Source organism: Ursus americanus, chromosome 3, assembly GCF_024610735.1.
Source record: "Ursus americanus isolate L20-20 chromosome 3, mUrsAme1.1.p, whole genome shotgun sequence".
In the NCBI taxonomy this organism is placed as follows: domain Eukaryota; kingdom Metazoa; phylum Chordata; class Mammalia; order Carnivora; family Ursidae; genus Ursus; species Ursus americanus.
This window is the reverse complement of record NC_142129.1, coordinates 22,423,047-22,437,614: the sequence shown is the minus strand read 5'-3', so window position 1 is coordinate 22,437,614 and position 14,568 is coordinate 22,423,047. Positions and strand designations below refer to the sequence as shown.

Sequence of the window (14,568 nt, the reverse complement as noted above, 5' to 3'; positions counted from 1 at the left end):
CACTGTGATGGATTAATTTGGTTTGTCCCAGCTCTTCCTTAGCACAGTGGCTAGCATGGAGGAGATGAATAATAAGTATTTGTTTGATGGCTGGCTGGCTGGAGGAACTACTGGGTTCAGAGATCACATATGCCATCTCTATATTTGTAACGTGAGGTAGTGAAGTAACTTAAAACTAGCTGAACTCTCAGAAAGGGCCTTTGATTTTAATGTAGAACGAGATTCCCTTATTCAGAAACTAAAGGTTTCTTCAAATTGCTTGGGATCTAGCCTCTCAGATCTAATACTCTCCGAAGTTTTTTTTTGTTTGTTTGCTTTTTAAAGATTTTATTTATTTATTTGTCAGAAAGAGAGAGCACAAGCAGGGGAAGCTGCAGGCAGAGGGAGAAGCAGGCTCCCCGCTAAGCAAAGAACTCAGTGCGGGACTTGATCCCAGGACCCAGGGTTCATGACCTGAGTGAAGGCAGATGCTTAACTGACTGAGCTACCCAGGCATCTCTCTCTGCAGTTTAAAACCTTTGTCTTCTTAAGCCTCAGCTTCTTAAACAAAAAAACAAAAAACAAACAAAAAGTTAAAAAACCTCCAGAACAACTCCATTGGGTGTTTTGGCCCTTTTGAAGATCCTGCTTAGTGAAGATGTGGCTCCCACCTAAAAGGCAGCATTATTAACACTTAGACAAGCTCATTCAATTTTGCCTGTGGGTTGGTATTCACTAGAGCGGGCATATATAACTAAAACCTCCACGTTTGTGAAAACTGTTTTTAAGCTTTGATTTTTTGAGTAGTTCCCCACATTGATTTTTCCTGTATGGGGCTCAGTGTCCTCATGTGTAAAATAAGGATAATGCCCACCTCACTGGGGAGCAGTAGATATTAATTAAAATTGATTTCATATACATGTTCGTATATATGTTTATAGAGAGCTGGCGTGAAAAGCATTGCAAATGGTAGATTTTTAAAGTTGCTGTGCCCTGAGGGCATGCTCTTGGCTTACTGCCCTATCCCTCTTTTATAGGCTTGGTAGAAATAGGCCTAGACATATTTTGTTGAGGAACAGAGAGAGAATTTCCATCCTTTTCCAGAAGAACTTCAGGAGTTTCTGGAGGTGGAGCTCTTTCCTCGGAATAAATAATTTGTAGCATTTAGATGGGGATACACTGGATATGACTAACCAGTTCTACAGGTACAGAAATTAGTCACAGGCACAGAGGCAAGAGGTAACTCGGGTTGTCACCAGCTTCTTTGAAATCATCCTTTAGTCTTTAATTCTGCTTTCCCAGTAGATGAATAGACTCGAGTTGGTTGTGATTTCTTGTTCTAAGTCATTCACTTTTTTAATATAGGTTTTTGTTTTTTTTTTTTAAGATTTTATTTATTCATTCGACAGAGATAGAGACAGCCAGTGAGAGAGGGAACACAAGCAGGGGGAGTGGGAGAGGAAGAAGCAGGCTCATAGCGGAGGAGCCTGATGTGGGGCTCGATCCCATAACGCCAGGATCACGCCCTGAGCCGAAGGCAGATGCTTAACCGCTGTGCCACCCAGGCGCCCCATTAATATAGGTTTTTTAAAATGTCTTCAAGTTACAGGAAATGTGGAAGCATATTTTAAAAAATAATAAAATAAAAAATACCATATGATTTCCTCATATGTGGAACTTAAGAAACAAAACAAATGAACAAAGAAGAAAAGAGACAAACCAGAAAACAGACTCTTAACTGTAAAGAACAAAGTGGTGGTCACCAGAGGGGAGGTGTGTGGGGGGATGGGTGAAATAGGTGATGGGGATTAAAGAGAATACTTATCATGGTGAGCACTGAGTAATGTATAGAATTGTCGAATCACTATATTATACACCTGAAACTAATAGAACACTGTATGTTAACTATACTGGAATTAAAATTTTAAAAAACAGTGAAGTAAAAAATTTTTATTTATTTACATACTCAACAAATAACTAAAACTGTTAGATACAAAATATGAGATAAAGAATCCATCTAAGTCCTTGGAGGTTTCAAGGCCCAAAACTAAGGATCCAGGGGGTGAAAGGAAAATTAGAGATCTGAACCGAGGCAGGGGAGAAAAGAGGCTGACATTGGGGCTGGAGAGGGAACAGGGTGAAAGCCAACAGAACTTCATGGGCCACAGCTTGTGGCTGGGCTCAGTGCCAGGAGTCCTTCAGGATCATGGGTCTGAGGGCAGCTCTGCACTGGGGCAGCTTTTTGTTATATATCTCAGATGACAACATATTTTCAATCTCAGAGAAGCACGTGGGTAAGAAAAATTTTTCTGATCTTTCATGGGACCTTTCTGAAGACTCCTCTTTTCTCCAGAAAGGCTTCAGATATGCAAAAGAATTATAGTATCTTGTCTGGGACTGTTTTTGCAACCTGACTAAGGGCCCGTTGATACTATGGTGGTAGCAGCCAAGTCCAAAATCCTCAGCAAGTGCATTCCGTGCCCAGAACTGTAAGGGCTCTTATAAACACCCTAAACACTCTCCACCTCTGGCAATTATGAGAATGTTTGTTAGTTTATCATCTGCACGTGTCTGAATATGTGAACGATTTCATAACACATGTTAAGTAATGATAGTGATGTCACACACTGTTTGTATATGGTATATATAAGAATATAAGTGATTGGGGTCCCTGGGTGGCTCAGTCATTAAGCGTCTGCCTTGGGCTCAGGTCATGATCCCAGGGTCCTGGGATTGAGCCCCGCATCGGGCTCCCTGCTCCATGGGGAGCCTGCTTCTCCCTCTCCCACTCCCCCTGCTTATGTTCCCTCTCGCTGTCTCTCTCTCTGTCAAATAAATAAATAAAATCTTCTTAAAAAAATAAGCTTAAAAAAATATAAGTGATCATTTGATTTTGTAGGAATTTTTCTTAGAGGCAATGGAAATTGAGTTGAGTCTTAAAAGATGGATAATTTTTTGATAGGAAGCAGAATTAAAGGCCCAGAGGTAGAAGAGAACTTGGTAGCTGCAAAAGTTAGGAAACTGGCCAGCTGGGAGAGTGCCATTCACATCATGTCCAGGGCTGGGCAGGCACAGCTGTATCTGGTGGCCCTGCTGGAGGAGTATTGGCAAAGTGGGGAATGATTAGAAAGGTGGAAATGCCAGACTGAGAAGTTTGGACTTCATCCTGTGAGAAGTGGGAACTGTAGAAGTGGTTTTGAGAAGAAAGATGAATGATAGCAAAGTGGCTGAACATACAGGCTTTGGAGCTAGATAAAAATTAGTTTGATTTGCGGCCATATTACTATGTACTAGATATATGATTTGGGGAAGTCACTTAAGTTTATTAAACCTTGTTTTTCTTCGCTACACAATGAGTATACTAGTATTTTCCTTATAGAATTATGTGAGGATTAATTGAGATGATATATGCAGTGCTTGAACATAGTAAGTGCTCAGTAAATTGTATTTGATGGTCATAAGTCAGTGTTTCAGGAATTTATTTATTTATTTATTTTCATACAGCCCCCAAAGGGACTGGGATATTTTTTATATACTTTTTTTTTTTTTTAAAGTAATCTCTACATCCAACATGGGGCTTGAACTCAATGATTCCAGAATCAAGAGTTGCATGCTCTACTGACTGAGCCAACCAGGCTCTCTGGGGCTCAGATATTTTATAAATGGCAGTGGTATATAGGATGAATTGGGGGAAGAAGGATTGGTAGGCAGACCAGCTGATTTTGTTTTTAAGTGATTTTTAGCTTTGTAAAACCTGTTAGTTGACAGTGACATTGGTATGAAGTAACAAAGGCTTAAGCTGTAGTTTTTGGAATAGAAGATAGAAGTTGAAAAACAAACCTCTATGTCATCATATCTATGGCATTTTCACTTATAAGATGCACCGTTATTTATGTACCATGAAGACAGAAAAATCATTGACAGACTCTGGCACAGTGCTGATCACTTAGAATTTTTATTTTATGCCTACTGGAAGAGCTCTTTCAAGCTTATTTAGACATAGATTTTAATAGTGTTGCATTTTATATAGTACCAACAAAGGAAAGTGAAAGTGAAATAAATTGATATTTCTAAAACTTCCTCACTTTCACAGCCCAGTGCTTCTGAATAACTTCTTGTTGCAAAGTCATCATCATCTGTGACATTTCATGTAATATTGTCCCCTGTGCCATCAAGAGCATGAGTGGTGCTACATGGCTTTAAACAGTGCTCTGCTATTGTCTCTAGACTTTTTTCCAAGCTGTGACAAGTTTGATGCTGGTGCTTCTTGATCTTACCAGAAAGATCACTGGAGAGATATCTAACTGCAACCAAGACTCACATTCCTTTCTCAAACGGTTTGTTGATTGAAAAGGCAAGGGATCACAGTCATGCTCCCAGGGAGAACAGCCACGCTCACAGGTGTGCAGCCTGTGACAGCCATGCCTCAAGTTGCCTCATCCACAGCAATTGTAAGATGTATCCCAATTTCAGAGGACTGATAAATGTGAAAGAATATGCATCTCAGAATTGATGAGTCAGAATGAATTGAAGCACTAGCTTGATCATTCTGGGAAATTTTACTGAACAACCTTAAAAACATGGTGGTCACAGCCAAAGTTATTTTGTTGTAAATTACTCGGAGGAATGCTCTACCAGCAATTTTTTTTTTTTTTTTTTTTGGAAACTCAAGATATTTTTAAGGAATTATGTAGCACTGATAAGTTTAGCAAAATGCCTGGATATGAATTCCCAGAATTTTACTGATCCATAAAAATGGCCAAATTATTTGAAACTAGGTAATAATGTAATAGTAATAATGTAATGATTTCCTGTCTTTGAACGCCAGGTATTTCCAGCACAGTGAAATTTATACTATTATCGTTCACTTACTGCGGACCTACATACTGATAAAATGATTTAACCTGATATATTAAAGTTTGAAGACCAGAACTTAGGCTTATAAGATTCTGTCTTTCTCTGGGCTGATAGCATAAAAACTCTGCATTGCATACAGAAACCTAGAAAGCAGAAAATATAAATCCTTAAAGTTGGCATGGCAACACGAGCTGCTTACGTTACAGTAAACATACTGGCAATGGTTTTTGAAACTTTCTTTTTTGTGTGTTAGAAGCCAGGCTAAAACTGAATCTCTAGGGTAATAATGATTATACATGTTTGTACTGTTTTTCTTTCATCCCCTTCATTGTTGACCTATTTGGAAGGTTCTGTAACTGCAAAAGTTGTAGCCAACAATAGTTTTTACTTTTCCACACCCTTGAGGTGGAGTATGGGAATCTTTCTTTTTTAATCCTCATAAAGAAGATACTTCTAAGGAAGTTTGCCCTGATTGAGAGTCCAGTATGGAGCAGAAAACCCAAGACTTGAACATTGTTGTAATTTTTGGATACCTCGTTTTCTCTTCCCTTTTTTTCTAAAATAATGGCTTCAGCCCTAAAAGCAAGTTAATTTCCTATCCCATCGTGTTATGTGTCCATAATTCCATGGCTTCTTTGTTATCCCCTAGGGTGTCCTTATCCCCCTGTGTATTCTTGCAAGTGAACGAACCCATTATTGGTGGTTGTAGGATCCCGTGCGTGCCTCCGTCTCTGCGCATCATGGAGGAATGTGTGCATGTACAAATGTGCTGCTGTTAAGTTCTCTGTCTTTGGAGAGACCTTTCACTCGTAGGGGAAGGAAAGGAGTCAGAGCAATGATACCTGGTTCAGACCGGGGCACACCAGAGGTACAGAGACATCGTGGATTCAAAGGTTGCCTCTGTCACCAGGGAGTATCCAAAAGGAGGAGGGCTTGACCCGCGGGGCTCTCTCTGGCCCTGGGCCTTGCTGACAGTGTCCCCTTTGACACACAGCCACAGTATACATGGCTTGTTTTTCCCGCTGTTGCCTTTCAGCCCTGTTGGGGAGTCTGGCCTTGCAGGAAAGTAGTGGCCATTTCAGATAGGTTGCTTAGAGTTTTAGAGACGTAAGTCCTTGGTGATCTTGGAAGTGATTTTTGGCGGTGAACTGCCACAGCTACGTTTTCTCATATGGCCTGGGAAACACAGAATAAAGAACGCCATTCCTATTAGATCTGGAACAGGTAATGGGGTCGGCTTTGAATGAGAAAACGTGATTTTAACCAAGAAGCAGTATTTCTGTAAAAGTTTTCCTCCTGGCTCCTTTCTGCTGTTATTACGTGCAATTTCATCATCTTTTCACTTTAATCCTGTACAGTGTGATGTCTTTGGGGCCAGCGGGTATTTTTATCTGCTAGCTGTAGAAGTGTTTGCTCTTAGGGCTCTGCTGTGGCTCAGGGAGGCAGCCCCACCCCCTCTCCGGTTGCTTGGCACCAACCCTCCCTGGTTGTGGGGCATCTTGTTTACTTCTGCCCTTAATTCCCTGCAGGTGCGTAAGTACAAGAGCATGATCCTGGAAGACCTGGAGTCCGCCCTGGCAGAACACGCCCCTGCGCCCCAGGAGGTTAACTCCGAGCTGCCGCCTCTCACCATCGATGGAATTCCAGTCTCTGTGGACAAAATGACCCAGGTAAGGGGCAGGCAGTGAGGAGGAGACAGAGACAAGGGGCCTGGGTGTGGGCGGGCTCGGATCGCACTTCTCAGTTTTGTGCTCGGTGATACCAGCGAGAGAGATACAGGCTGGAGCCTCATGGCGGGGCGGCGGCAGCCTTCGGGAAGAGACTGTAGTGTCAGGAGATGCTCCCACCTGAGAGCGTGGATGTGGTCTTCTCCCTGGTTGGCAGTTCTATCCTTTCACTTGGGCCCCTGGCTTAGATAAAGAAACTTTTAGCTCGGAATTGGTTTGCTTGGACAGGTGACTGTTAGGACTTTGATGAATGACCATCAAGCAGGGCAAGTAAACCGTTAGTCTTTTGGGCTAAGTTGCTCCTCTTTCCGTGTAAATTCTGAATACCACCACACTGTCGCCAAGGAGGGTTCCCCTCTCTGGGAAATAAGAATGGAAAACTCAGAAGGACACCCTTCTGAGTATTGCTTCTCTCCTCTTGCTTTGACGCGGGAAGTCAAGATGCACTTAGCCTCATAAATCAGCATTCCTCAGGAATTTTGCTGAGATGGTCTGTTTTAAGTATCTGAGCTCTGAAAGTGATAGCTTGATCAAGATCAAATGCGCTTTTTATAACATCTTTTCCTACCTTATTTCTTTATTAATGTACTCCTCTCTTGCTAAATCCAGTTGTGAGTTTTCTTTCCTTGTCCTATTCAGTCTTCCAGCAGCATTTAACACAGTTGATTATCCCTTCCTTTAAAACACTTTCTGCTCTGTTTCTGACCGCACACTCTCCTGCATGACCTCCTGCCTCACGGTGCTCCCTCTCAGCTCCTCCGCTGGCTCTTCCTCCTGTTCTCAGGGATCAGCATTGGCATGTCTGTATCTTTAGTTTCTTTCCAAGTCGTCTCATCTGTCCTGTGGGCTTTATGTCCCCTCTATATCCTGTTTAGAGCCCAGCTTATACCGCTCACTCTTAGACATCCAGTGCCCAGCATGCCCCAGACAGAACCTTTGATTGCCCCACTCTCCCCCACGACCCCCTGTATCAGTGAACAGCACCACCATCCGTCTGGTTGCTCAAGTGCCGGCACAGGAGCAACCCTTCGTTTCCCTGTGTTGCCCTCACTCCCCCACGTGATTCATTAACACGTCATGTCAGTTCAGCTGTGAGACGTGCCCTGAATCTGACCGTTCACCTCAGTTCCCGTCACCACCCTCGCCCAAGCCAAGTATCTCTCACATAGAGACTATTTCACTTGATCGATTCTGTTGCTCTCCTTGTTGCCACTCTTGCTCCGCTGCAGTCCGTACTTCGCGGAACCACCAGAGGTTTTTTCCAGAACTTTAATCAGCTCATATCACTGCCTTGTTTAAGCCATTTTATGGCTTTCCACTATTCCTAGAATCAAATTCAGACTCTGCCATGGCCTCTGAGGCCCCGTATAACCTGAGAAGCCAGCCTCCCCCTGAGTCACTGTGCTCTGGCCACACTGGCCCTCTTTTTGTCAAACACTCCAAGCCCATTCTTTCGCATTGGCTGTTTCTTGAAACGTGGTTCTCCCAGATCATTACATGCTTAACCTTATCCTATTCAAAGTCGGCCTCAGCATCACTTCCTGAGATAAGCCTTTCTTGATTACCCCATCTAATGGAGCTTCTCCTTGCTACCAAGTCACTGCCTAACGCATCTCCTATTTTATTATCTTGATAACACCAATTACTACCTGAAATTATCTTATTCATTAACATTTATACTTGTCTGCGGTCTCTCTCTCCATCTAGAATTTGAGACCACAGCTTTAGTTTCTATTCTTTACTGCCATCTATTACAGCTCCTGGCACCTAAGTAACCTCTGAATTCTGAATACTAGTGTCTGGTCGATAAGTGACCAAAGAGGGGCGCCTGGGTGGCTCAGTCGTTAAGTGTCTGCCTTTGGCTCAGGGCATGATCCCAGGGTCATGGGATCGAGCCCCGCATCAGGCTCCTCCACTGGGAGCCTGCTTCTTCCTCTCCCACTCCCCCTGCCTGTGTTCCCTCTCCCGCTTGCTGTCTCTCTCTCTGTCAAATAAATAAATAAAATCTTTAATAAATAAATAAATAACCAAAGAGTCAGAGCGAAACGAATCCAGCATGCTAGATACCAGGATCGGAGGTCTTCCAAGGGCGTGTGCTCTGGCTGCGGACATTGACGCCACTGCTCAGAGGTGGCACTTTTCTCCTGCTGAGTCTGAGCCTGCAGCTTGGTCTAAAGCAAGACAGTATTTTGTAAAGCTACATTGGGATCTTCTGCTTGTTGAATTCATAGATCTTTCTGTGAACATTGGAAGAATACCGAAATAGTGGTTCAAAAAGGAAAGCATTATCTAAACTTTTTCCTGTCACTTCATACCTAGTAGTCTGTCCTTAAGACCATTCTGACTAATTAAAGAAAACATAAGGCGGAATTTTTTATTTTTTTTTTACCCGATTGATGTAAAGAATCTACTCTGTACCTCAGATACAAGGTATATATGAGGTTAACTAAGCTTCTGATTAAAAATACTGTGTTAAGCATGTGAGGCATTACGCCCCCTCCTGTGATGGGCATTTTTTCCTTCATTGTCACATTTAATGTGTTAGGTTGAAATAATCTGAGGTTTTGATTATATTACATCATCATGGATAAGTTTCATGTTATAAAACTTGGCTTATGGCCTCAGAAGTCATAGCAAACAGTTTGTTTTTCATGTTGGAGGTAAAACATTTGTAACTGTGCTATTTTCCATTCTTGTGAAATACACACTTGGGAGAGCTTTATGTAGCGATGGATCCAAGGGAAGCTGGTACTCAACTCAGGGATCAGACTCAGAGGTACTTTGGTGAAGGTGTGCATTTTCTTCATCGTCCTACGTTCCCCCCTTTCCCTTCTCACCACAGATCATTGCTAAAAACCAATACGTAACAAATAAACAAAACAGACAGGTGGTGGGTGAGGAGTGAGCAGGGTGATGAAAAACCCAGCTCCTAATTCAATGGGAATTTCTGAGTATTTGGATCTTGGGTTTTCTACCCCGGATCTTTTTTTTTAAATTATTTTCCTCAGATACTTGTTATTAATGCGAGCCAGTTACCTTTTTTTTTCTAATTGATCCCAAAACCTTTCATTATTAATGATAGTAAAAAGCAGGGTGTTATTTCAAACTAAACCTAGGTAGGAGAGGGAATGGGAATACAAGCATTTTAACACCCTGTCAATACAACTGGGCAGTGGTATGATCTTTATAGAAAGCAGGGTGGCAGTGCATATCAAAATTTAACATGTGTATGACATACCCTCCAGGTGAGCAAAGATGTATGTTCATGGCATTGTTTATAATAGGAAAATCTGGGAACAAAGTGCTTGAATAAATTATAGTAGTGATGTTTAGAATTTACATGAGAAGACAAGCAGCTCCCAAAGAGACCAGAAACTTACCATTCAGTGATATATTAGACACCAAAAATGCTGACTTGTTCTCTATAGCAATGGGATAGAGCGTTCCAGTAGTTTTTAACTGCTTATAAAATAACATTTCTTATGTACTCTAATTCAAGTGCTTTATGTAGTACTTTGCTTAGTGCTTTATATTTTGTTTCTTTGGGAGAGGGCTAGGGTTTTTATTTTTTTTCAGGGAATACATAATTGAGTTGATCAATTTCATTTGTTTAAAACATGCACACAAAACTTGCCTCTGTGTGTTGCATGTGTGTAAAACTTTAAAGAGTTGTAAATCTATTTACTGTAAAATCAAAATATTAACAGTGATTATCTATGCATGGTGGCATTATGGGTGATTTTCTTTTTCTTTGTCTAATAAGCACGAATTACTTTTATAACCATAGAAACACAAAAAATGTTTTCATATTTATATTAAACTTGAATTTTTTTAAAGTAGAAGTTTGTTGAACTTTATGTTTGGGTAAAGATGTCAACAACTCTTTTTCTGTTTTATTTTTCTCTTCTATAGCTACTATGTTTTGGAAGGCACACTACTAAGTTATTTACAGGGGCATCTCATTTAATCCTTGCCCTCCAGAGTATATATATAATTCCTCTTTTCATAGTCAAGGAAGCAGAGCTCACATATGGCCAGTAGCCATAAAGGACCAAGTAAATTTAGTTGGACACCAATTCTAGAATTCAGACCATATGGGTAATTCATTACTTCCTTGAAGTGATAAAATTCCAGAATCGTAAAAATACACTGTAACAGAGTTGGACTTGGGTTAACCAGACAGCTCTATTGATCGTCTTATCTGCACTGAACGCAATGGAGATGACTAATGTTTATATTGATGATCCTGACTCACAAGCATAATTCTGTGTGCAATCCTAAGGTGGGTTCTCAGTCGTCCAAAGAGTAAATTATATTCAGTATTGTTCTAATGTTATGTGTTCCATTATTTTAATTCTTTACAAATTTGAGAATTAGCCTGGTTTTTTAGAGTTGGAAGGTCTAGTCTCTAGTCCCCATCCTACCACATATAGCCCTGGTTCCCAGTTTCATCTTCTGAAAATGAGAAAAATATATGCCCTCCTACTTTATGGAGTCAAAGGAAGAAGAAATGAGGTACTATATGGGAAAGTGCTTTGAAAATGAAGGCATCACACAAAGATAGTATTGCCAGTTATTAATACTAACCATTTATATTACCTGTATTAACTTTTGAGTAACCTGAACATACCATTTCTCACCCATTTTTCACTTACAGAAAGTTAGTGAACCTGGAATTTTCATTTGGCTCAGCAGTGAAGTGGGACAATACAGGTGACAATATATTGAAAAATTGGGCCATAATGAGAGGAAGCAATTTATGAAGCAAGTTAGTGACAAACAGAAATGGAATTAAAGGGTCAAGTCCATATTGCCAGTGCTTTCTCTCTCTCTCTCTTTCTGTCTCTCTTTATGTAAAACTATATTGTGATCATCATTCAGCTTGAGTATTTCAGCTAATCTACACTAAACTTTTACCATTTTAAAGGAATTTCTTGATTTGCCCTAACAACTATCACAATTGTCTCCTACACAAATTGAAATTTGTGAAATCCGTTTGAACTAAATGCTCTGGTTCTTTTAGGAAGCAGCTCTGTGGCTGAGGTTTTTGTTGTTTCTTACTAATTTTTGGTTTTGTTACAAGTATAATACTATGTTATGTTAGTAAATAGACTATTTACATAAACATTTACTTAAAAAAAAGAACCTATGGGAAATATATCTTGATCCTGATGAAGTCTTTTGTGTGTGTGTCTGTGTGTGTGTGTGTGTGTGTGTGTGTGGTAAAAAGTACATAGCTCTGTAGTGTTTTTAGTGCTAAAACAAAAACTTGCATTTCTAGGTACCTTTAAGAATAGTGGCTAGAACTTATCCCATATCTGCCTGCCTCCTGGCATAAGAATTGAAGGAGGTTGAGATAAGGCTTAGCAGAAGAAATCATTAATTTTGGTGTAGGTTCTGGGACCCCAGAATTCATTTCCAATGAAATAATGAAGCCATCTTTTTCAGAGATTTTGAAAGCCGTGTTAGCAAAATTTTATGGGATACTTCAGACCAGAAACCAGGGAATGTGCTAAATCGTGCTTCTCAAACTTCAGTGTGCATAAGAATTACCTGAGAGTCTTGTCATTTAAATTCACACTGTAAATCAGTTGGTCTTGAGTGGAACCTGCGATTCTGCCTTCTAGCAAGCTCCCAGGTGATGCCGGTACTGCTGCTAATTCCCAGACTACACCCTGAATTTAGGAATTACACCATTGCTTGAAGAGTTTTTAAGCAATGATTATGATTTTGCTAGTGGGAAATCAGTTCTGCTCTTTACTACACTTGAGTCCAATTGGATTCTCTTGTTCTTGGGAAGTTGTAAATCTTGGAATTTGTCTTAGAAGAGATCCAGACAAAGATTATAATTGTAGAAGAAACAGCTCTAGAAAGACCAGTCTAGGATTATTGGTTAAAATTCAGTCCTTTTTGAGACAAAGAAGGGCACTGCATAATGATAAAGGGATAAAATCAGAAATTAAGAGAAGTAACAACTGACACCATAGAAATATAAAGTATTATAAGAGCATATTGTGAAAAATTATATGCCAGTAAGTTGGACAACCTAGAAAAAATGGGTAAATTCCTAGAAACATACACTCTTCCAAAACTGAATCAGCAAGAAATAGAAAATCTAAACAGACCAGTCACTAGTAATGAAACTGAATTGTTTAAAAAAAAAATCTTCTGGGACACCTGGCTGGCTCAGTTAGAAGAATATGTGACTCTTACCCTCAGGGTCCTGAGTTTGAACCCCATGTTGGATGTGGAGATTACCTAAGTAAACAAATAAATAAATAAATACTTTTTTAAATAATTAACAAATAAAAAAAAAAAAAAAAAAAAAACTCCCAACGAACCAAAGTTCTGGACCAGATGGCTTCACAAGTGAATTCTACAAAACATTTAAAGCAGAGTTGATATCTGTTCTCAAACTATTCCAAAAAATAAAGGAGGAAGAGAAATTTTCAAATTCATTCTATGAGGCCAGCGTTACCACGATATCAAAACCAGAAAAAGACACTACAAAAAGAAAACTGCAGACCAATATCTCTGATGCATAGAGGTGCAAAAATCCTCAACAAAATATTAGCAAACTGAATTCAACAATACATTTAAGAAAAAAATCTTTCACCATGATCAAATGGGATTTATTCTAGGAATGCAAGAGTGGTTCAATATTCACAGATAATCAGTGTGATACATCACATTAACAAGAGGAAAGTTAAAAACCATATGATTATCTCATGAGATGCAGAAAAAGTATTTGGCATAATACAACATGTAAATTTACTTGGACACCAATTCTAGAATTCAGACCATATGGGTAATTCATTACTTCCTTGAAGTGATAAAATTCCAGAATCATAAAAATACACTGTAACAGAGTTGGACTTGGGTTAACCAGACAGCTCTATTGATCATCTTATCTATTCATGATAAAAACTTTCAACAAGTTCCTTTTAGAGGGAACATACCTCAACATAATAAAGGCCATGTATGAAAAGTCCACAGCTAACATCATATACTCAGTGGTGAAAAATTGAGAGCTTTTCCTCTAAGATCAAGAACAAGACAAGGATGTCCACTCTCACCACTTTTATCCAGCTTAGTACTGGAAGTCTTAGCCACAGCAGTCAGACAAGAAAAAGAAATAAAAGGCATCCAACTGGTAAGGAAGAAGTAAAACTGTCACTATTTGCAGATGACATGGTACTATATATAGAAACCCTAAATACTCCACCAAAAAACAATTAGAACTGATAAATGAATTCAGTAAAGTTGCAGGATAAAAAATTAATATACAGAAATTTGTTGCTTTCTATACACTAATAACAAAGTAGAAGAAAGAGAAATGAAGAAAACAATTCCATTTACAATTGCATGAAAAAGAATAAAATACTTAGGAATAAACTTAACCAAGGAGGTTAAAGACCTATCCTCTGAAAACTGTAAGACACTGATGAAAAAGAATGAAGACAACACAAACAAATGGAAAGATATTCTATGCTCATGGATTGGAAGAATTAATATCATTAAGGGTTACCAGGATGGCTCAGTCAGTAGAGCATGCAACTCTTAATCTCAGGATCGTGAGTTCAAGCCCCACATTAGGTATGGAGCCTACCTAAAATTTAAAAATTAATTAATTAATATAATTTAAATGTCCATACTACCCAAAGCAATCTGCAGATTCAGTGTAATCCCTATCAAAATTCCAGTAGCATTTTTCACAGAATTAGAACAAATAATCCTAAAACTTGTATGGAATCACAAAAGACCCCAAATAGCCAAAGCAATCTTGAGAGAGAACAAAGCTGGAAGTATCACAATTCCAGATTTCAAAATATACTACAAAGCTGTAGTCATCAAAACAGTATGGTACTGGCACAAAAATAGGCACAAAGATCAGTAGAACAGAATAGAGAGCCCAGAAATAAACTTATTTTATGGTCAATTAATTTATGACCACAGAAGCAAGAATGTACAATGGGGAAAAGACACTCTCATCAAAAAATGGTTT

At 39.5% G+C, this 14,568-nt stretch overlaps 1 protein-coding gene across 9 annotated transcripts in view; it reads left to right on the top strand.

Annotated features, from left to right (window-relative positions):
• Positions 1 to 14,568, top strand: part of NRF1 (nuclear respiratory factor 1) — a 143,338-nt gene that overhangs the window by 71,674 nt on the left and 57,096 nt on the right. For all 9 annotated transcript variants that reach the window (XM_045792659.2, XM_045792655.2, XM_087860833.1 and 6 more), the window contains exon 5: positions 6,366 to 6,506. In XM_045792659.2, coding sequence (XP_045648615.1) covers positions 6,366 to 6,506 — 141 coding nt within the window. The remainder of the gene's footprint in view (positions 1 to 6,365; positions 6,507 to 14,568) is intronic.